The 22,654-nt window shown below is 37.1% G+C and overlaps 4 protein-coding genes across 8 annotated transcripts; 3 read left to right on the top strand and 1 right to left on the bottom strand.

The window, feature by feature from the left end:
• LOC18790214 (WD repeat-containing protein 74) lies at window positions 5,187–9,861 on the top strand. Of its 3 annotated transcripts, XM_020554866.1 has the most exons (13): window positions 5,194–5,570; window positions 5,671–5,789; window positions 6,021–6,050; window positions 6,148–6,284; window positions 6,819–6,998; window positions 7,124–7,187; window positions 7,296–7,403; window positions 7,764–7,917; window positions 8,646–8,735; window positions 8,918–8,973; window positions 9,142–9,199; window positions 9,297–9,378; window positions 9,508–9,861. In XM_020554866.1, exons 1-13 carry the CDS (start codon window positions 5,489–5,491, stop codon window positions 9,635–9,637), a joined length of 1,290 nt encoding a protein of 429 aa, XP_020410455.1. In that variant the 5' UTR covers window positions 5,194–5,488; the 3' UTR covers window positions 9,638–9,861. The 3 variants fall into 3 exon arrangements, with proteins under 3 accessions (XP_020410456.1, XP_020410455.1, XP_007222926.1); XM_007222864.2 differs by having other exon boundaries at window positions 5,203–5,570; window positions 9,297–9,861; XM_020554867.1 differs by lacking the exons at window positions 9,297–9,378; window positions 9,508–9,861 and having other exon boundaries at window positions 5,187–5,570; window positions 9,142–9,204.
• On the bottom strand, window positions 9,977–11,983 carry LOC18789393 (mitochondrial pyruvate carrier 1). Of its 3 annotated transcripts, none has more exons than XM_007223479.2 (5): window positions 11,860–11,983; window positions 10,844–10,956; window positions 10,693–10,747; window positions 10,467–10,602; window positions 9,977–10,211 (listed from the first exon to the last, which is right to left on the bottom strand). In XM_007223479.2, the coding sequence occupies exons 2-5, from the start codon at window positions 10,934–10,936 to the stop codon at window positions 10,172–10,174; spliced, it is 324 nt and encodes a 107-aa protein (XP_007223541.1). In that variant the 5' UTR covers window positions 10,937–10,956; window positions 11,860–11,983; the 3' UTR covers window positions 9,977–10,171. The 3 variants fall into 3 exon arrangements, with proteins under 3 accessions (XP_007223541.1, XP_020410457.1, XP_020410458.1); XM_020554868.1 differs by lacking the exon at window positions 11,860–11,983 and adding an exon at window positions 11,354–11,443; XM_020554869.1 differs by lacking the exon at window positions 9,977–10,211 and having other exon boundaries at window positions 10,463–10,602.
• LOC18789974 (beta-glucosidase 12) lies at window positions 12,704–16,038 on the top strand. The gene is made up of 13 exons (XM_020558632.1): window positions 12,704–12,883; window positions 12,976–13,045; window positions 13,125–13,183; window positions 13,311–13,386; window positions 13,480–13,557; window positions 13,682–13,769; window positions 14,012–14,261; window positions 14,380–14,495; window positions 14,642–14,859; window positions 14,989–15,020; window positions 15,123–15,225; window positions 15,327–15,435; window positions 15,529–16,038. Exons 1-13 carry the CDS (start codon window positions 12,704–12,706, stop codon window positions 15,764–15,766), a joined length of 1,617 nt encoding a protein of 538 aa, XP_020414221.1. The 3' UTR covers window positions 15,767–16,038.
• Window positions 19,667–22,053, top strand: LOC18789602 (probable small nuclear ribonucleoprotein F). The gene is made up of 5 exons (XM_007223758.2): window positions 19,667–19,792; window positions 20,309–20,396; window positions 20,529–20,566; window positions 20,698–20,762; window positions 21,736–22,053. Exons 1-5 carry the CDS (start codon window positions 19,787–19,789, stop codon window positions 21,812–21,814), a joined length of 276 nt encoding a protein of 91 aa, XP_007223820.1. The 5' UTR covers window positions 19,667–19,786; the 3' UTR covers window positions 21,815–22,053.

Here is a 22,654-nt window from a genome sequence, read left to right as displayed (position 1 = left end):
TACTGAAAGGATCTTGTGATAAAACGTGAGGTATAGTGTGATAGGGGATGAGGTAGTGTGATGAGGGCTCATCCAACTCATTTTCCTTCTATGGTCTTAATCATAGAACTAGAGCCTACCACTGCAAATGAAAGATACAAAATCATACCCAAGGAAGAAAAAAAAAAACCAAAATTAGAAATTAAGGAAAAGAAGAAAAATCTACTACATCTGGAATAAGGAGTGTCTAGTGTCTGCTTATAAGTACCCATTCGCTCACTCATAGTCTGAAAATGGGTTTTGCACATTCCTTTGTGCATTTTTGATTTTTCCATTGCAGCATGTGCAAGTTCATTATTCCATTCAGTTGTGTAATTAAATTCACGCTGAGATGTCATGAGGGTGAGGAGTATGATGAACAAAAGGATTTGAAAGAAAGCTCTGGGTTGGAAATCTTAGGATGAAGAAAAGATTTGAAAGGGGAATCTTGAAATGTTGGAAGAGATGATATAGCTGTTGGGAATTTTGGGACTGTCTCTACATTTAAAAATTTTTGGGGAGGGAGAGTGGTTTACTTGGGATTTCCACTCACCTAATACTGTAAGATCTTGGGATAAAACATGAGGTAGTGTTGATAAAGGATGAGGCAGTGTTGATGAGGGCTCATCCGACTTCATTTTTTCCTTCCTATGATTTTGAATCACATAACTAGAGCCTACCCCTGCAAATGAAAGAAACAAAATCAAACCCAAGGAAGAAAAAATAACCAAAATTAGAAATTAAGGAAAATAAGAAAAACCTACCACATCTAGAATAAGAAGTGTCAAGTGTCTGCTTATAAGTACTCATTCACTCACTCACAGCCTGAAAACGGGTTTTACACATTCCTTTGTGCATTTATGAGTTTTCCTTTGCAGCATTTGCAAGTTCATTATTCCATTCAGCTGTGTAATCAAATTCACGCTGAGATGCCATGAGGGTGGGGAGTATAATGAACAAAAGGATTTGCAAGAAGGGTTGGAAATCTTAGGATGAAGAATTGATTTGAAAGGGGAATATTGAAATGTTGGAAGATATAAGATAGCCCTTGGGAATTTTGGGACTGTCTCCACATTTAAAAAAATTGGGGGAGGGAGGGGGGGGGGGGGGGGGGGGGGGGGAAACTGCCCTGTGCTTTTGTTCCCCCATTTGAAAAGACGCTTGTTTTTTCCCCTTTTACCTTTTAAACCACCCCCAAAACCTCTCTTTTTACCCTTAAAAACCAAACAAAGCCCGGGGGCCTTGACCCCTCGTCGCAACTTTCATTAACCTTCTTTTTTTCCGGGGGGGAAAAAAAGAAGAAAAGGGCTTTTTCCTTCCTTTCAAATTACCGCTTTTCTAAATTTTGGCATTACAACTTCTCATACTTGCTCCCATTTCGTCCCGATTCATTGGGACGTTGACCACTCAAGGTAAAAGAGGGCTTGTTTCTTCCATTTCGACCGAGGATTCATCCGACCACTAGACCTCGACCTCGTCGGGACCTTCGATTCTTTTCTCTTTCTCTGGAAGGATGCAAGGATAGGAAGGCGAAGAGCATGAAAGAGGTTGTTGAGAAAGTGAATTGTATATTTTGGAAGTGGTAAGTACGAATGTCCGATTGTTATATTTGAGAAAACCCGAAGTTGCATTTGGCAATATGTAAGTAATTCAATGTAATTTCAGTTTTGATAAAGTTAGGGTATTTGCAATATAATTGCTATCCGTGGTGCAGAATTCGGCGTTTTGTAGTATAATGATGGTAACAAAAGTAAAAAAAAATTAAATATAACCCGTATGATTGAAACGAACATCATGTCAATAATGAGTCCATAATTAGGCACTTTTTATTGATAAGGAATAAATTGTGAAAATTTGAAAGTACAAAAAAGTTTTGAAATTGGATTGTGAAAATTTTGGAAAATTGGGGTTTCTTAGTATATTAAACATATCGATTACAGGTATGGCTGCAGGAGTCCAGAAATTTGCTTAACACAAAGCTTGGTGGTTAAAATCCATGTCGAATGCAAAAGAAAAGAATGTTCTATATTCCATAATTTTCTTTTGTTTGATTCATAGATGAGAGTGGTAAGGAAATCAAAATGAAGAAAACAACTCAAAATTTTCCTTTGAGTTATTAGACATTTAGCTTAGTGGCTGCTTATTAGGCTTTAGGCTAAGGCTGTTAGCTTAACTTATTTAGTCCTAGGATATGTACAAGATGAATAAAATACTTTTATCAAGACAAATTTATTTATTTATTTATTAACATTAAAATAAAGGTTAAAAACGATTTGAAAATCAACACTTTGCTCAAATCCTATTAAGCAAAGGATTTTACAACTTATTTTCTTTTAATCATCATGAAGCCCTAAAAAATAAAACTGGGGTCATAATGAGTAATTAAATTGCCTTATTATGGGTCAGGTTTGGATCGTTTTGGTTCTTTTTCTTAGGCCTTCAGGCCCTTTCTCATAAAGCTCAGAATGTGAGAATTCACCTTTATTACATGAAGTTATGAACACCTAATTAACGTGCGAAAATGCTATAATGAGGGGTTTTAAGAGTAGAAGTTAGTGTTTTGATGGTGATGGGTTTGGTAAGTAATGCACCAGCATCAATTATTTAATAGGTAATATTTTTGAAGTACTTTATATAATAGGTAGTTCAAAAGGCATAAATTATTTTTTCATAAAGGTAAAGCACCAGCAACAGTCTCATCCACCTGAATTCTGCGGTTCAACGAAGTTGCGCCTACACTTAGATCTAGTTTGGTGTTAAGAAAAAAATGGCTTAAGAGTCGATATGATCATCATATTTTACGTTTACTACACCAAAATACTATTTCAATTATAGAAAAATAATAATATTTAGTGTACACCTAACTCCAAATTATTATAGATGAAAAACCTAAGCAAAACAACTCATCCCATCTAAGATCGCCCATTTGAAGATTGTTGTCTACGACTCTAGAACCAGTGTTCTCCTTCACACCACCAAAAAAAAAAAAGAAGTAATTATTTAGCTTGAAAATTTGTGTTTATTGAGCTTGGTCGAGAAACGGTTTTATCTATCTAGTTTTGGTTCAAGAATCAAATTGCCCTATTGTGGGTCTCGTTTTGGTTCTTTTCCTTAGGCCTTTAGGCCCTTTCTCATAAGGCTCAGAATGTGAGAATTCACCTATATTACATGAAAGTTATGAACACCTAATTAACATGCGGGAATGCTATAATGAGGGGTTGTGGGTGAGGTGGTTGAAAGAATAGTTCAATCCCACTATTTAACCAAAACTTTTTTTAATGATTGAATAGTTGGATTGAACCCCTCATTAACGTGACCCTCTCCTCCACGAAGCTTTCAAATGCTTGGATTGAATGCTCTAGTCTTAACAAATCTAAAGTCTACGTACAAATGCTTGGACAAGTTTATCAATGAGGAAAAGTTGAGGCGCATTTCATGGGCTGCCCAGGTGCATTGAATATACATGACAGAACACCACAGTGGCAACGAAGGCAAACAAAGTCTCCAAAAGGGAAAATGAATTTTTTAAACGACGGTGAGAGTCAGAGTTGGACTTGTTGGGACCTGGCTGCTGAGCTTTAGCACTTCGCAGCTTTAGAGTATTTTCTGGAAAGTCTCTAATCTCGAATATTTTATTATTTCTTAAAATTTAAATATTTGATTACCCTAATTTTTCAATGGCTAGTTTTTTTTTTCTCTTTTCAAAATGACATATTGTTTGTTTCTTTTCAAAATGACATGTTGTCTATTTATAATTAAGAACATATATTCACTCATTTTCCCCAATCTAAAAAAAACTGATTTCCTTCATTTCTGATTCTTTTATCTTAACTTCATTTTTTCCGTAGCTTCATTTCTCAATATTATCTATGGCGTGTTGTTCTATAGCAAGTCGTTTTCTACGTAGTATTTTCTTCGACAACGATGTCCTTGATGAACAATATGAACATGTATTGCTTGCATGAATAGAAGCTGAGAATTTAGCTAATAAGGGAAGAACATCAAGACGTCATGGTTTTGTTGAAGGTCGCGTTGTCGTTCCATGCAACGTAGCTCAAGGTGGTCGAAATCTTTATCAAGACTATTTGGATGATCTACCTGTATTTCCTGGCCATTTATTTTGGAGGAGGTTCCGAATGAGTCATAACATTGTTCTTCTACTTAAAAACACATTGGAAAATTAGGATCCTTAGTTTATTCAACAAAGGAAATGCCACTGGACTTCTTGGTTATCATCCCTTCAAAAGATCACAACCGCACTAAGGATGTTTGCTTATGGCAATGTCGCTGATAATGTGCATGAATATGTGAGGATTGGTGAAAGCACTGCTTTAGAGAGTCTTAAAAGATTTGTCAAGGCAGTTGTTGCAACCTTTGGTGATGAGTACTTGAGATTGCAAAACAACAATGACATTGCAAGATTGCTTGCAATTGAGGAACAACACAACTTTTCTAGGATGTTGGGGATCATTGATTGCATGCATTGGAGATGGAAAAATTATCCATATGCATGACAAGGTATGTATTCTTGTCAATTCCATGAAACAACAATTATTTTGGAATGTGTGGCTGAGAGAGAGAGAGAGAGAGAGAGAGAGAAGTTTGTGGCGGCTGAAAAGAGAATGAGAGAATAAGAAGAAGAAGTCGAATAAGAGAGGCGAAGAACATAGTGAAGACGAAGAATATGTCGATGAAACCAGAGTTGTTGAAAGATTTACAGTGCATTTGGATGAGAGAGAGAGAAAAGTTTGTGGCGGCTGAAAAGAGAATGAGAGAATAAAAAGAAGAAGTCGAATAAGAGAGGAGAAGAACATGGTGAAGAAGAAGAATACGTCGATGAAACCAGAGCCGTTGAAAGATTTACAGTGCATTTGGATGAGGAATTTAAAAGTACGAAGGAATTCATAAATAATGGAATTTAAAATGACGGAAATTAATGTTCTAAAATTTGTAAAGTTTTTTGTTTGGCTAACATATTTAAACATAGAATTTAACGTTTATTTGTAAAGTTTTTTGTTATATAAAAAAAACTCAACAATTAGTTTATCTCAATTTAAAAATTCTAACTTTTGTCAAAATTCCAAGTTTATTTCCTTCAAACGCACCGGTGTTAATGGTTTTAATGGTGATGGGTTTGGGCTAAAAAGAATTTGGGTGGTGGGCTTTTCTATAGTTGACTTGAAAATAGAAAAAGATATTGGCCCAAAACTAAAATTAGCAATGTCCGAGAGAGTAGGTTTTGAAATCCAGACCTCTAATTTAGCACGCGTAGACCAAACCACTGCTGTGTCCGCTCAGTTGTGCCATCGTTGCATCGGAAACATATTTAATGGCTTATATTTGTAGCCCAATTTCAGACCCAAAAAAAAAACAAAGAAGAAAAACACAAAACAAAGACGTTGAGGGTTAGGGTTTAAGGGGTTTCTCTCTTTCGCAAACTCTGTGACTGAGTTGAAGCAGAGAGTAAAACATGCCTCGTACGTCCACACTCGATTGTCCAGGTTGCCCTCCACTTCGAGCTCTAACCTTCGACGAGCTTGGTCTCATAAAAGGTAACTGTATCCTAAGCTGCCCATTTCTTTTTCAATCAAAATCAACTGCTAATTCTTTTGCTAATAGTCTGAACAACAATTTTCTCTTCGTCATTAATAGTTGTTGAAGCTCGAGGTAAGCAAGGAAGAGCAGAACCTAAGGTGGTTGAGAGGTGGGGCGACCCGGATTCCTCTAAATGCGTGCTCGCCGCCTCTATCGATGACCGAAATTCTGACCCAGTATGTGTTGCTTTGTGTTTGTTGTTTGTTTGTTTGTTTGTTTGTGTTAGAATTAATACAATGTGTTTTGGTCTGTTGAGATTTAGCATTTTATTCAGGTGTGTCTTGGGAATGTGCTTTAGTTTCAATTGGGCATGTGTTGCTCTGTTTCTTAATACTTAATATGTAAAAATGTATTTTTTATGAATGGTTCCTTATTTATTTAACTTTTTCCTGTTTGCTATGTTGCAGTTACTAGCTGTTGCAAGAAGAAATGGCACGGTGAGTGCATCTCTGGACTATGAATATGTGGGAGCAATTTGTGGTTTCTGGTTCAGTAGAGGGGGTGATAAATGTTAGGTGCTTATATGTTTTGCAGGTTGAAGTTCTTAATCCTCTTAATGGGGATCTCCGTTTCTCAGTCTCCAATGCCAGTATTAATGGTGTTCAGTCTGAAGATGACCCCGTTGCTGGATTGCATTTATTTGCCAAAAAGAAGTCGGAATTGGCTTCTAGGTAACATGCCTTCTGTGCTTACATCGTTTTTCTACCGATATCAATGAGCAACCACAAACCCCATTTTCTTATTGGCTACGCAATTTTTAGTAAAATTAGACTACTGAATCATCCTATGAGACATGGGCTTGGGTATGGTTGGGTGTTCAAATTTTAGATTCACTCGTTTTTTAATATTTTTTTCACCAAGTTTGAGTAATTGCAGTACCCTTACTCATATATAGGATGCATTGTCTGGTTCAGTGGTTTGTGGAATGCATCTCATACATGCACAATGTATTGGTACTTGTATATTTCATTTGTTTACTTTCTGTTTCAACTGCTTGCATGTATGTGAGGTTATGAACCTAAACAAGTGTCCCCTGTCAGCCAAGTTGTCTTGCACTTAAACCTGTGAGAGATGTCTCTAATTTTGCTATATTCTTATGTCAGTCATTGATCTCTTCCAGAAGTTTTTATATATTTAAAATCAGTGGTATTGTTCCCTCAGTGCATACAGTTATGGATCTTTTTTCGATTATTGTCTGCTGTTAGGTCTTGCACTTTGCTTACGTGTACAACAAAAGGAAATGCAAGCATAAGATCCTTTGAAGTGAATAAATCAGCAGCTGATGTTGCTTCTACTGGGTCTTCAAGAACATGGAGTGTAGGTGGTGGCGGCAGTATTTTATGTTCTAAAGTGGATGGAAGTGAAAACTATTTTTTATCGGGAGGGTGAGTTCTCATTTTGAGTAACTTACTATAGGAGGTTCAAGATCTACATAATTTTAATTAATCAAAGAGTATCATCAGTAGCATATTGGTATGATATGTGATGACCTTATTATTTTCGAATTCAGGAAGCGTGTTGAGATGAATGTCTGGGATCTTGAAAGCTGTGCCAAGATTTGGACAGCAAAACCTGTGAGCATTTCTATCTTCCCCCATTACATTTTGAACAAACTGGCACATAAATTTTTCATTTGCAAATGTATGGCCTACATTTATTCTGACCTTTTTGACCCTGAGCAGCCTCCTAAAAACAGCCTTGGTATCTTTACCCCAACTTGGTTCACATCTGCCACATTTTTGAGTAAAGATGATCATCGTAAATTTGTGGCTGGCACCAACAGCCATGAGGTAATAATTGCTTACAGTGGGATGTTTTTTTCTTATTATTTTCAGTTGGGAATAAACTACTTGTGGAAAGTACTCCCTTTCTTTATGTACTTTGGACGAATGCTTCCTATTTCCAACAGTAGGCAGTTATTCTGCATTTTAGTGGTTATAATATAACATAATATTTGCCATATGAAATTATAAACCCCTGTGCAAATTAGGAATATAGTATAGGTTTTATTAAAAACTGGATGACTTTGTGTACTTGGAGTCCTATCATGTTTTTCTTCTTTTAGAAGTTCAGTGTTTTGAATGTCTACTTCCTAGTAGCTTACCCAAAAATGATTTTATTGACACCTTATGACTTGTTTTATTCAATAGGTTCGTCTTTTTGACATTTCTGCTCAGCGAAGACCTGTCATATCATTTGATTTTCGGGAGACTGCTATTAAATCTGTTGCTGAAGATCTAGATGGCTATACCATCTACGTAGGGAATGGATCTGGGGACCTCGCTTCTTTTGACATCCGCACAGGTGCATTGATTTTTAGTGGGCACATAATGATGTTTTTGTTTGCAATTCGTGTTGTGCACATATGTTTTTTAGTACATAAGTGGTGGGGTCAATGGGGGCAGTGCCTTTTATATGGACTGAGCTTAGGGCTTTCACATTCTTGCTTGAAGTTGAGTTTACCATCCATAGGATGCCCCTTGGTTCTGCCCAAGAACTACTGACATGAGGCTCAATTATACTTGTATATCAACTCTTGGCAAATTTGTATGTGAACTTCTATCATGATCATGAGTATAAATTGTAGGAATTTTGTACGTTACATCAAAATTAAGAATAGTCTCAATACAGTTGGTAAACAGTTAGTTGGGGGTATGGATTAACTGCTGGGGATTAGGAATGTACACTATGGCGGTCCCTTTTCAAGTCCTATTCATATTTGAGAGCATTATTCCTAATTCAGTTTTTAATAAATTTTGACCAATTGGGGAGGGGGGATTTGAACTTGGGACCTCTTCCAACTTTGGAAAGAGGAGTATCGCTAGACTAAGAGCTAGTTGGTATCTTACTTGATTTGTGAATTATAACATGTCTTACTTATTTGCTTCGATAGGAACAAAATGGTGGTAGTGTTTTCCCAACAGAAAATGATAATATAGAAGATGCCTTGATGTTGTTTCTGTTATCCTGTAATCTCTCTTTTGGACTATATTTAAGTTGCTTTATTTATTTTAATTCTGTGTTTTTTACAGGTAAATTGTTAGGTTGCTTTTTGGGGAAGTGTTCAGGTAGTATAAGATCCATAGCAAGGCACCCTGAGTTTCCAGTGATAGCATCATGTGGTGAGTGCATGGTTGCAGTTTTAAATATTGGGCATGCTTATTATTACATTTTTGAAGTCATTCTCAGGATCTTGAACATTTGTTTGTAATTTTTAAACTTTATCGGTGAAGTTTATGAGTTCTCTTTGGAAACCAAAATTATCTTCATACTGATGTTAAGTTCTCCTTTCCTCCTATCCTAGGATTGGATAGCTATCTACGGCTTTGGAATGTGAAGACGCGGCAACTACTTTCCGCTGTATGTTATCGCCCTGTATTGTTTTGCTAAGTATCATGGTTTCATGCATACTCAAGTAATGGGCTATTTTTATATATTAAAGCTCATGGCAACAGATTTTAAATGTGGTTAGAAGAGTAACAATCATTTATGCTGCAGCTTTGTCATTCTTGTAGATTAATTGTGCAGGTTCACCTGAAGCAGCATCTGACAAATGTTCTTTTTGATTCCAATTTTGCTGATGAAGGTTAGTTTTCCTATTTCCTATCTCTGATCTGAGAGTTGCGCTATCATGTAATTGTTCCCCAAAACTTTGGCTGCAAGTTTTCCTTTTTATTCTGTAGAAGCAGAAATTGCCCATTCTGCAGCCGATTGGCCGCTGCATGAAGATGAGAGAGATGAGGGCAAAACACCACCTGTGAAAAGGAAGAAATCAAAGGAAAAGAAAGGAATCAAGAAGGAAGCTGAAGCAAAAAGTGGAAACAGGGAAGATGAGAGAGATGAGCCGCTGCATGAAGATGAGAGAGATGAGGGCGAAACACCACCTGTGAAAAGGAAGAAATCAAAGGAAAAGAAAGGAATCAAGAAGGAAGCTGAAGCAAAAAGTGGAAACAAGGAATCTTCTGAAGAATATGGAGGCAAGAAGGTGAAATCCAAGAAAAGTAGCAAAAGATTAAAAATGTGAAGATCTCGCCGATGTATCATGATCCTGATGGCGCCAAAGTATGGAGCATTTATATGCTCGTGTAACAGGGGAGGGGGTGGTGCCAAACATGCCAAGGTGAAAGGCAATTGCTGCTCGACAAATTTTTGATAAAAGAAAAAAAAAACATTATCCCTTCACATATTATTTGGGGTAAGGGTGATCCAACTGAATCTTTTTGAATGAAAGTGCAAGTTTTTCAGCAACCTGTATGCAACGTTTTACAATTCCTTATTACTCTTTAACGTCCTCGTACCGTAAGAGATTTTACGTCTTCTACACAATTGATTAAAAACAAATATTTTATATATAAAAAATATATAGTAAAAAACCCAGTGCATGACATTAAATACAAATTAGACGATAGAAGAAGAGGTTTCACTGAACATCCATCTGCTGAGTTAATATCAAAATAGAACTGTATTAAATGAGTCATACACGAGATCAACACTGTTTTGGGTAAAAATCACAACAAACAACACAATGGACCAGCAAATGAATGAAAGAAGCAGCACGCTACTCGGACGCAGGTTCATCCTTCTTCTGGGGAAAGTACCTATCATAAAGCAAGAAAATGACAGTAAATCTCAAGATGTTGTGTTTGAGGCAATGCATGCAGTGCCTTCTTATTAAGGAGCAATTTATGTTTAGGCTCAACCATTTTTGATACAAAAGGTCGGAGTAAGTAAAGAAAACCCCACCTAAAGGAAAGTTATGACAATTGACAACTCAACTTAAGCATATTGCCATTTTTATTATAAATTTATTTCTACTTTTCTAAAATTGATGATAAAATCAGCTAGTCACTTACCCCTGACCCCTTGCCCAGCGAGAGAGTTGATAGAGTTGGACAGTCTCATTTGAGACATGGCATGCCAAAAGTAGATAATTGCGAGGCTGCACCATCCATGCGAATCTCATAAACAATGCAGAATAAACGCACATTGCTGCAGAACCAAATCCAAAGTAAATTACAATCCTGTAACATAATATATACAGAAAATAATTGACATCCTTGAAAACCAGTTATCTTGGACCTGCTGTCATGTTGCCAGAAATCATTTCTGGAGGTTTGTTCATATCCGCCAATCCCTGTTAAATCAGCCCATTACGATCAGAATTAGTCAAAAAGCAAGAAACCTCATTTGAAATCAAATACATTCTAGATATCATGGAAGTGAAGCATACCGCGGCAACGAATCCCCAGTTTGCAATAGGTCCCCAAAAGTGAGTTGTTTTTGGACCAACTGGACTGTTCAAGAATGCTCGGAATGATGCCATATCACAGCCGCTTAGAAACTCTGTAAAGTCAGAAGAAGAAAAAGACCATTCAACAATGACAAGATACATTGCCAGGGGGCAAGTATGGGTAAAATCTGAACATAGGCCTCGTTTGCCATGCAGGATTGGATATCATAGGATTATTACCTAGTATTGGATTATACTGGATCATATTTAATATCTTTAATCCTATCCTATGATTGGTGTTACGTGGGACAAAGACACTGGATAATGTTAAAAACATGCTATTTCAGACACGAATCGGCTAACAAACAAAATTTTCAATTGAGGAGCTAGCTAATCTCAGGGTGTTTTAACTAGAAACCAGTTGGCCATACTAGCTATGCCAGAAATTCTTCACTCCCAGAGATGACCCCAACCCAAGTATGCGAAAACATATGACTTAATGAAACTCACTGTGAGAAGGAGTTTTCCTATTTCAAAATCTCTTTTCATTTTTTCCTTTTCTCCCAGCAATTGGGTTAATGCCGTTTTACTCTGAGAAGAACAAAACAACCACATCAAAAATTTCATTTGCACAACAAGAATTCAACTTTCATGTATCTAAACAATCAAATGCATGATTGAGATAATGATTTCGCGTCAAATTACTGTTTAATTGCTTAAATGAACATCAGAAATCATTGAATCAGTCAAAAGACAAAACTAGGACTTCAAACGATGTACCCAATTGCAGTCACAGGACAGACACACACTCGTACAGGCATTGAAACACTGCAAAGAAAGACCCATGAAATGTAGAAGAGAAACCCACAATAAATTCAATAGTGCATGATCAAATATGTTTTGGAGAAAATGAAAAATCCAGCAAAATTCAAGCATTAAAAGTCACATGTTAATCAAAACAAAACGCAAGATCTTGACGATGAAAGAGAAGCACTGGGGACGAAGGAGACACTGACCACAGAAGAATCACTTATGACGAACGAGTCCCAGAAAAGAAATAAGAGATCGGAGATGACATGGTTTGAGCCAGAGCCAGAGATGGGTGGGGTTCGCTGGAAACGGCTCAAGTTCGCCGGCTACGACCTATAGAGATGGAGAATTCTATGGGGTTGGGTTGGGCTCGAACGTGACAGGATTGTGGATTGTAGATCCAATTCAAGCCCACCAAACAGGCCCATAATGATCAGAATTCAATTTGCCACCTGTCGAAACTTGCTCCTGAAAAAACTCAGCTAAGAAATGCTCTCTTTCCCACTCACGGGTCTGAAAACCCAGATGCAGTTGCAGTCCAGACGGTACTAATTCCAAAACTTTGTATGTAGAGGATGATTTTGATATATTTTATATTATACTAGCATTTTGGCGTGCATGCCTATTGGCCTTTATAACAATTTGAATTTGAATTTATACCTATTACAAACTCTGCTAATTTATGTGTTACGTCATAACTCATATTATTAGAATAATACATATGTAGCGAAATGCGGATAAATGTAAAAACATTGATTTCTCATTTTGCAATATTTTTCAGACGTTGAAGTACATGTTTGTTGCAACTGTGGTCTAGAATTTGTTAAGCAACTTTTACGCACGCGTTGACCGCTTCTGATTGAAATCAAGGGTACGGACAACTTCTGAAGTTATCGGGCTCAGGTTTTCCTAAAAGTGCATGCATGCATGCCATATTTAGGCAGCTTTCAAATTTAGGGTTTTTATCTTACCACATGTTTTTTCTTCCACTATGTATATAAAGGCCAAGTAGCTAGAAGATAGAAACTAAACAAATTGAAATAATCAATCATGGTACTTAAATTAGGCGATCTTCCTTTCGGCTTCCTCCTACTTGTTCTTGGATATGCAGTCATAAGTTGTGAAGCTGCCTTGTCAAAGCATAAAGATCCTACATTGACTGCTAAAGCCCTCAACCGGGGCAGTTTTCCGCCCGGTTTCATATTCGGATCAGCTGGAGCAGCTTACCAGGTACCTCATCTATAGATTTTCTTCGAAGATTCTCATTAGAATGATTAGTTTGATTTATTATGTCTGTTTATTTGTGTGTGGGAATAATTTAGTTTGAAGGAGGAGCAAAAGAAGGTGGAAGAGGGCCAAGTATCTGGGATACATTCACTCACAAATATCCAGGTTTCTTTTTTTTCATGTGTCCTCTTTCTTATGACCACTGATTAGTTTATACTTACATGTTTCTATTGAAAACAAATAGACAAGATAACGGACGGCAGCAATGGAGATGTGGCTATTGATTCATATCATCGCTACAAGGTACGTAGAACTCGCACTTTTTTCTTTGAAAAAAAAAGTAGAAAATGAAGATTATATTATAAGAATTTAAGTATTAAAGAGCGCAAAGGTTTTTCTGACATCCTTTCTAATTTATATTTTGTTGCAGGAAGATGTTTCGATTGTGAAGGATATGGGGTGGGATGCTTACAGATTCTCAATCTCATGGTCTCGAATCTTACCCAGTAAGACACAATGAAATATATAACAACATTAATATTAATATTGTTATCCTCATCATTATTTACATGAATTCTCATTTGGGACTTATTGATCAGCTGGAATGCTAAGTGGGGGCGTGAATCAAGAAGGAATCAAATATTACAACAACCTCATCAACGAGCTTGTAGCCAATGGTTATTTGCATCGCTCTTCTCGCTGTTCATTATTATAAGGAATATTCAACGAAAAAAATCATTAATAATTGTTCATTTTCATTTTGATATATATATATATATATTGTGCTTTTAAATATTGCAGGCATAAAGCCCTTTGTCACAATCTTCCATTGGGATCTTCCACAAGGCATTGAAGATGCATACGGTGGTTTTTTAAGCCCTAAAAGTGTGTAAGTGATCATAGCTTTAAATAGTACTAGTTTTCGTAAAAGGGGTCTAGTTCAGTGAAAAAGGACTTTAATTTGCAGACTAATGGTCTCAGGTTCGAACTTCCATAATACCATGATAGTGTGCATGAGAAATGCCCATATACAGGATTTGAAAAATAAGAGATTGCTTCAACTTCTTCTTATCATCTTGGATTAAATGTCCGTAACGCTTAAAATATTCAAACACTTTATTTTATATATAGGGATGATTTTCGAGACTACGCAGAGATTTGCTTCAGAGAATTTGGTGACAGAGTTAAGCATTGGATCACCTTAAATGAGCCCCATACCTTTAGCAACGCTGGTTATACATCCGGAGTGTTTGCACCAGGCCGATGTTCTAACCATACAAAATGTAACGGCGGGAATTCAGGAACTGAGCCATATTTGGTGTCACATCATCAACTTCTTGCTCATGCAGCCGCTATGAAAGTGTACAGAGAGAAATTTCTGGTCAACTCTCTAGTCCATGTTCCTTAAGTTATCAATATATATATATGTGTGTGAGAGACTCTAAATCTGAATATATAATAATTAAACTAATGAATATTGAATGTCCACGCACATGCAGGCTACACAGAAGGGCGTGGTAGGAATAGCGCTGAACACTGGTTTTTCTGTGCCATTTTCTGATTCACAGGCCGACAAAGATGCTGCATCACGAGCAATGGATTTTAGTTATGGATGGTATGCACTTGTAGAATTATCTATCTGGTTTGGTTTGTATTCATCCGTGCACGACATCAGTACTAATGATTGCTTTCAAATGTGCCAGTGGCCATATCATGCTTTGAAATGTAATTAACATTTGGAACGTTCGATCTTCATTGTAGGTTTTTGGATCCCCTGACACGGGGTCAATATCCGCAGAGCATGCAATCTCTTGTTGGGAATCGATTGCCCAAGTTCACCAAAGAGCAATCCCAGATGTTAAAGGGTTCATTTGATTTTATTGGACTAAACTACTACTCGTCATCGTATGCAAAAGCTGTTCCTCCCAATAAGGCCGGAGAGCCAAGTTACGCGACGGACTCTCAGGCTGATTCATTAAGTGAGTAGAAGATCTAAAAACTTAGGCTGCCAATATGGCTATGATTTTCTTTTTTAAATTACTTTGTATGTATATATGTATCTATACATGCACTAACAAGACTTCAAAACGTGCATATTATTCTGGCAGACAACCGCAATGGTGTCCCCATCGGTCCAGTGGTACGTGTATACAAAGCTAAATATATAGCATACTTTTAATTGTATGACATGTTGAGTTTAGCCTCATGATGTTGCAACTCACTGTTTTACTTGGTTCGGCAGGCTGCTTCAGATTGGCTATATGTTTATCCGAGAGGACTTCGCGATGTATTACTTTATACAAAGCGAAAGTATAAGAATCCACTTATTTACATCACTGAAAATGGTATAATTACATCTTTAAAAACATTCAATAATTTTAGTATAACCTAGTTAATGTGTCCACATACATTAACAATAATCATTATGGCTATTATATTAATGCAGGAGTTGATGAGCATAATGATCCCAAGTTGTCGCTTGAGAAAGCTCTTATTGATAAGGACAGAATTAAGTATTACGATGAACATCTTTATTATCTTCAATTAGCCATCAAGTAAGTGATTGCCTAACAAAAGCAAGACTTTGTTCTCATTTCCTCGCCAATAATTTCACTAACGTGATTGTATTAACTCCTATTTTTGAGCAGGGACGGCGTTAATGTTAAAGGATTCTTTGCATGGTCGTTGTTTGACAACTTTGAATGGGCCAACGGTTACACTGTTAGGTTTGGTATCTACTTTGTGGACTACAAAAATGGAAATAAAAGATATCCTAAACAATCAGCCCACTGGTTCAAGAATTTTCTTAATGGTAAAACCACCGGCTTTGTTTCTAAACCTAAATCCACATCTGGGGACAAATCCAGGCGCTCAGGTTCGATCTAAACATGAACCCTAATTAAAGGGATGACATCAATTCATCGCTATATCTATGCTATGTAAGTTCTTCCAATAAAACTGAAGAGAAGTTTATTTATAAAAGGAAAGAATGCTCTCTTTGTTGTAAATTTGGTGGGGATGCCTTAAATCAAGATAGTGATTAGGGCTATGGCTTTGTTGACCACCGATGCATTTGATGGATGAGTAGTTAAGGTTAGTATTACACTCTATTCATGTAATTGCGATAAGTAGGGGTTTACCCCCACTGAAATAATACGCTCTCCATTCTTCCAATTACTCTCAAATTATGTTCATCTATCACTAATTAATCTGTCTATTTTGCTCAATATGGGCATCTTCTCTCTATTTAGAATTTTAAATTTGGGTTCTATCTAAGAGAGTATAGAACTTTATTGAGCAAAATACACAGGATTCCATTTTTATCTTGGGTAGATAGGTTGTATTTTGATGAAAATACCACTTTCACTGTACATGACCAAATTTAACTAATATTTTGACATAAAGCGACGAGACTCGAGAGGGACCAAAATGTGTAGAACAAAAAGATCAAGAACTACATTGATTAATTTGAGAGTTTGAGAACTCAAATGAAAATTTTTGAAAAATTCAAGGGCCATTTCATGATGATGATTATTATTATTATTCACGTTTAAACTTAAACAATATGTCACCTTGTTTAATTACCCGCAGTTTTAACTTAACCAACAAAAATTCAACTGAACCATTACCAATCATCAAAGCAATCTGATTCATTGCGAACACCAACACAGTACTTGACTCCATCAGTCACCAAAACCATTCCTTTATAAATTTGTTTATCTCTTACAAATTATATATAGCAAAACTCAGAGTTGTTTTCTTTTGAAAACTATATATGCAAATATTACAATCCATAGGTGTTTGAGGGTGGTGAAAATCCACCTAACCCGGCCCTTTGCGAAAGTACAAGCAAACGGGCTCTTGGGGTTACTGTGCGCGAGAACAGACCGAGCTTGAGAAAAATAGCGCCGGGTTCGAGAGACCGGCCGGGCTTGAGAAAAATAACAGCCGGATTGGAGAGGCTGGCCGGGCAGGAGAAAAATGGCGGCCGGAATCCAAGGCTTGACTGCGACCGGGCTGGAAGCTCGAAGCTCGAAGGAACTCTAGTTTGCAGCGGTTGGGAGCTAAAGTGGCGGCCGGAATTGTGGGTTGGAGTCTTGGATTCACAGCGGCTGGAAACTCAAAGACGGCCGGAATGGATTGTAATGGCGCGAGGCGATGAAGCTGGGCAGCCGGGTTTTGGAGCTCTGGGGGCTTGCGAGAACACGGCCGGAGGAGCTGGAGTCTTACAAGAAGCTGTCGGATGGAGCGGCTGGAGAATGCGGCCTGGCTTTAGCAGCTGGAGAATGAGGCCGAGCCTTCCCCTTCACGTGCCTCGGCTTAATTGTAGGACACTTCTTGTCCATTTCTTTAGAGCAACTCCACCCATTTGCCCTTAGCCATGGCAAGGGTGGAGCTAGGGCAAGCACTATTCACGTGAATAGTGGTTGCCCTTGCAAATAGTAAATCGTTTCTCCACCCGTTGCCCTTAGCCATGGCAATTACTATTCACTTTTTTGTTTTTTCCTCCTATTTTTTAATGAAAATAATTAATTTGGGTAATATTTTCAGATAAGATTTTCGGATTCCTACGTGTCAAGACTATTCATAATCAGATAAAATTTTCGGATAAGATATTTGGATTCAAATTTCGGATTAATTTCAAAGTTCAAATTTCAGATAAATTTTTGGGTTCAAATTTCGAATGAATTTCAAAATTCAAATTTCAGATAAATTTGGGTTCAAATTTCGGATGAATTTCAAAATTCAAATTTCAGATAAATTTGGGTTCAAATTTCGGATGAATTTCAAATTTCAGATATGATTTTCATCCAATAAAATCAAGCCACGTGGCATGTCTATCTTGCCAAATTTTTCTATAAAACCAGAGTCTCAGCTCATACCTCTCACACCACATCTTTCTATATTTTCATTTCTGAGAGTTTATAATTCATACTTCATCTCAGCCCCTCCGGTTTCGATAGAAGAAGCCATAAAAATATGAAATCAAAATGCTAGATGAAAAAGAGGAAAATGTTGTGTAAAAAGAGTGAATATTAGTAGAAGTATAATGAAATGTAAGAGTATTGGTGTTGAAAGTGAAGGGTATTGATAGGTATTTATAGAAAAAAATACCAGAATTTTTTAGAATTTTTTAGAATTTTTTTTCATATTTTTTTCACCCAAAAAAGCCTCAGCCGTTGGATTAGAAAGGAGAAGCAGATCGGAAGGCACTGAGCGCGACACGTGGCAGCCTATCGTTGGCGCTAGCGTCAGCGCTGACGTCAGCGCGCGCTGATTCAAAATTTTTTTACCGTTGGCGCGTGCATTGCACGCGCCAACGGTAAAAATTTTTTGACAGCCCTAGCTGACGTCAGCGTGACGCCAGCGCTGACGTCAGCACCCGCGTTTTGGACCTGGGGCTGGTTTGGCCTTTGGGCTGGCCCGAGTTGGTGGGTCCCACACCAAACCCGGGCCTGGGCTGCACGATGGAGCGAAATTTTTTTTTTTTTCTGCCCTTGCCTCGGGCTGGGCTCCTTCGCTGGAGCCACTCTTAAACTTTTGAAATTGGCCGTGTAGGGTTGTAGTTAAGGCTAGAGGCCTATTTTGTAACATGTGTGCTGCTGCATCGTGTGTGCTGGTAGTTTGTATTTTCTTTTTCGGTTGTTTTTTACTGGTGAAAATTTTGGTAAAGTCCATTTTTTAAGGGAGATTGTCGAATTTTCGGTAGAAGTCTCGATCCTTTTTTCCTTTGTTTCGGAGAAGAGGATGTTTTTAGTAAGTGGGCCTAGCATCGGTTTGATGTTGAATGGGTAATAGGGTTCGACACGAATTCCGAGGTGGAATTCGAGTCAGGTCTTGTCAATATTTATAAGACTTCTTTACACCAATACCTCTTGAAACTACGGTCAAATCTCACATTGCCTCCCCAAATTTAAAGTGGCCCACTTTCATCACTTGACCAAGGTTTGGTGACCTACTACTTGCCCCATGTCGTCAACTTCATGCAAAAGTCTGTTAAATGTGATAACATTGTAGGGGTATTTTTGTAATTTCATACACATAAATCCTTACAACAATTGCGTAGGTGACGTGACAAGTGGATCCTACCTCCACATAAATATTAAATATAATTAAATATTCTAATAATTAAAAATGTCGATTTACTTTAACATTGTTCGTGTGATCATACTAAACTTGATTATGTGTAATATATATCTCGGCCTTATTGTCACAAAACAGGTTCACCACATATGAAGGGCATACCTAAGCTAAGCAACTTCTTTAATCAAAGGAGTTCAAAAATTTCTTTGGTCGTTCCTATAAACCTTGCTTTTGCACTGTAATTGGGTTCCCATGGAGCAAACAAAGCAGCAAATGTTGCAGCTCGTGGTCGAGCAAGAAGGAGGATGTGGCTAAAGGGAAGAGAGACAGAGAGAGTTGTTGTGGGGTGGAGGATTTGGGTCGTTTGTGGTTGTGAATAGGGACTAAATTGGCCAAATTAAAAATACGGGGACTAAGTTGGCCAAATTGAAAACACAAAGACTAAATTGGCCAACAGGATAAAACACATGAACTATTTTGACATTTAAGCGATAACTCATATTAAATGATGTGGATTGTGATTTTTGTGTGTTCTATGATTCACACTTTTCTTACTTTAATTTGATGGGATTACTATATTGAAGACAAAAAGAAAATACATGCACGTAATTTTTTTTTTTCTGGTTAAATTATATACAAAGAGAAAAGGGCCTCCCATCAAATTAAAATTTTCTCTGTATATAATTAAAAGGAGGCCCAACGGTGTAGATAGAATTCAGTGGTCCGGACCTTAGAGTTTCGAGAAACCTAAACCCTCGTGAAGTCCACAGAAAAACCTCGTCTTTCAGCTCAGCTCGACTGAAGGTGTCTTCTCAATCGCCAATGGCCGTGAGTAATTCCTGTTTCATCTAACTTTCTTCCTCGCATAAGCATAAATATGTTATACTAGAAAGATTTTTGTGGGTCTTTTTCGTATCTAATTGCGGCACATATTTTAAAACTTTCTGGTTTCTTTTTAAAATTTACCATCTCTTTGGGAGTTCTTATAATTTCTTATTTTGGGCTTTACGGTGGTTTTTTTTCTTCTTTTTTTGTGGAAGTTCGGGGTTTGCTATAGTCAATAATATGCTAGTGTAACTTGTGGTCTGCTGGGTTCCTAAATAATATTTGGGTTATATGAAAGATTCTTATATGCATTCATTTTGTTTTAATGTGAGATTATTAAAAAAATATTGCTTCTAAAAAGCACAATAATATTTTCATGTGTTTAGTTAGTAGTTGATGAATAACATCTGAGCATTAATTCGTCGAAAATATTTTTATTTGCTAGTATATTTAAATTCACTTGTTGAACATAATGGCATGCCCTGATTTGCGATACTTTTGTTCATTCGCAAAATGCAGACAATACCAGTTAACCCGAAACCTTTCTTGAACAATCTGACTGGAAAGACTGTGATTGTGAAACTTAAATGGGGAATGGAGTACAAAGGTATAATTTGTTTTCGTTTCTGGAGATGTCTTTGACCCTTATGCTCTAGGTTTTTTATTTCTCGGGTCCTTAAAAATTGATGACCATGCGCTTAACATATTTCTACTTCTCTTTGATACTGCATCCGTTCAGGTTTCCTGGTCTCGGTGGATTCCTATATGAACTTGCAGGTACTACTTTAAAATTTGAACTCTGGTTTCTTTACTCATACGGAATACATATTGTAGTTTCCCCCTTTTTACTGCAAGACTATAAATCTGAAGCTGGTAGTGATGTGTAATATATGTAATCTTATGCGTAGTTGGCCAACACAGAAGAATATATTGATGGACAATTCACAGGAAATCTGGGAGAGATTTTGATCAGGCGAGTTTGCTCAAATGCTTTGAACTTCTTAACTATAATCTTCCTTAGATTTTGTTGGTGGAATGTGCCTTCTATTTGTATTTGCATTGCATTTATTTTTTATGGTTTTTAGCATGTAGTTTACCTTTTTCCTCCAGGAAAAGCAACTAATGTCTAGGAACCACATATAACATTATGAGTAACTTTGAAGCTGCTGTTGGCTTCAGTTAACAATGTACGCTACTAGACGGTGTGCAGTTTATTATGACTTACATATACATTGAAAAGGATGTAATGTTAGGCATATGAATCTCTCTCCTTCTCTCTAAAAGGTCCCTTTCTATAATATCGCACTACTGCCCCCATCTCTGCTTTGATGCTATTTACTGGTGTGAAACATTAGCCAACGTAAGAAATCATGTTCTGTCTACTGTAGATGAACTTTTACTTTCAGACAAAAAAAAAAGGGTATATTGAGATAATTGTGAATACCCTTGAGGAAGAAAGTTGGGATCAGATGATTAAAGGAGGCAATGCAATGGAACAGTGTTAATTTAATGACTGCTAAAAAGGAGCTTAGATTACCCATTGAGGTTAATAATGGTCCTCAAAAGGTGCAAAAGTTGGGATCATGTACCTTTTGGATGCCATGGGTTTACCTTCTGGCATGCATACATGGATGTGTAATATAGCTACAATTGAGCGAAATATAGGATACTGGGGAATAGCTCCTTGATAGTGCAATTCTCAGACTGCTGTATTCTATATGCCATATCGGAGATTTATAATTCTTCCCTTTTACTGGGTGGAGTTTTGGTGACTTCGGTAACAAACTGCCATGCAGTAAACACAGTAGATTATTCAAGTTCTCAATTTTCCTCTACACGACCTGTTTCTGTTTAAAAGTAATGTTTAACATCAATGTAGCACATAATCATGCATATGCATTCATAACCTTGAGTGTCCAATGAATGAGCTGACACATCTTCAACAGATGTAACAACGTTCTCTACCTTCGTGGGGTGCCAGAGGATGAAGAAATTGAAGATGCTGAACAGGAAGATGTGCAATGAGGATTGGTTCAAAAAACAGAACTGAAGTAACAGGATTTGGATTTTATCTCTACTTTTTATTTTTTTTATGTTCAAGTATTGCTGGATGTTCGACTGACATGCCCGTGCCATTTAAAGGGCTCTTACTGACAAATGGTTCTCAAAAGTCAATGAAACTATGTATACAAATATTGAGCTGAATTTCCTATGTGATCAATTGAAGTCTACTATGCAACTTAGCTCAATCTTCGCTTAGGAAATTTTGAGGTGCGTAATCAATGTTTCGATTCAAATGAGTATTCTGTTCTTGTCTGAACTTGGGTTACCATGACCAATTTTAACGAAGATTATATGATGAAGATTTTAAAAACTTGAAAGACAATTCATGAGAAAATCCCTTTTTTTGTCTCTTTCAACAAATGCTTATATATTCATTGGCTCAAATTCATCACTCTGGGAAAATTACTGTCATTAAACAAAATCATGTGTAAATGTTTTCTAGTGATTAGTAGCACAGAGCGAGTCTGCAAATTCTGTCTCTGCCGCAGAAATTTGCGATTGTATTCTGTATATAAATTGTAATCAGTACAACATATCAGGAGATACAGCAGGTTCTGGATTTAGTCTAATCATCAATAAACTGCATAAAGGAGTAGGGATTTCTGCAGCCGATTTTTGTTGAAAGTATGCAGATCATATATCTAAAACCTTCCAACTTAATTTCCTGTTTTCTGTTTTGTTATTCCTTCTCTAAGTCCAGTTTTGGTTTACAACACATTATTTCCTATTTCCTGTCATGTTATTTCTTCTCTATAAGCTTCAACGTGTTCCTCGTGAAAACGCCATTAGTATACGGATATT

Source organism: Prunus persica, chromosome G1, assembly GCF_000346465.2.
Source record: "Prunus persica cultivar Lovell chromosome G1, Prunus_persica_NCBIv2, whole genome shotgun sequence".
Lineage (NCBI taxonomy): Eukaryota > Viridiplantae > Streptophyta > Magnoliopsida > Rosales > Rosaceae > Prunus > Prunus persica.
This window is presented reverse-complemented; position numbering and strand designations above follow the sequence as displayed.

Coding starts and splice junctions, on each gene's coding strand:
- LOC18790214 (XM_007222864.2), top strand. CDS start 5,489: ATGCCTCGTACGTCCACACTCGATTGTCCAGGTTGCCCTCCACTTCGA. Junction 6,999..7,123: donor AACTATTTTTTATCGGGAGG/GTGAGTTCTCAT, acceptor TTTCGAATTCAG/GAAGCGTGTTGAGATGAATG. Junction 8,736..8,917: donor TCCAGTGATAGCATCATGTG/GTGAGTGCATGG, acceptor CTCCTATCCTAG/GATTGGATAGCTATCTACGG.
- LOC18789602 (XM_007223758.2), top strand. Junction 20,397..20,528: donor ATGGGGAATGGAGTACAAAG/GTATAATTTGTT, acceptor GCATCCGTTCAG/GTTTCCTGGTCTCGGTGGAT. Junction 20,763..21,735: donor CTGGGAGAGATTTTGATCAG/GCGAGTTTGCTC, acceptor CATCTTCAACAG/ATGTAACAACGTTCTCTACC.
- LOC18789974 (XM_020558632.1), top strand. CDS start 12,704: ATGGTACTTAAATTAGGCGATCTTCCTTTCGGCTTCCTCCTACTTGTT. Junction 14,496..14,641: donor ATGGATTTTAGTTATGGATG/GTATGCACTTGT, acceptor TCTTCATTGTAG/GTTTTTGGATCCCCTGACAC. Junction 15,021..15,122: donor GTGTCCCCATCGGTCCAGTG/GTACGTGTATAC, acceptor TTGGTTCGGCAG/GCTGCTTCAGATTGGCTATA.
- LOC18789393 (XM_007223479.2), bottom strand. CDS start 10,936: ATGGCATCATTCCGAGCATTCTTGAACAGTCCAGTTGGTCCAAAAACA. Junction 10,748..10,843: donor ACTGGGGATTCGTTGCCGCG/GTATGCTTCACT, acceptor CTGATTTAACAG/GGATTGGCGGATATGAACAA. Junction 10,212..10,466: donor CGCTGGGCAAGGGGTCAGGG/GTAAGTGACTAG, acceptor GCTTTATGATAG/GTACTTTCCCCAGAAGAAGG.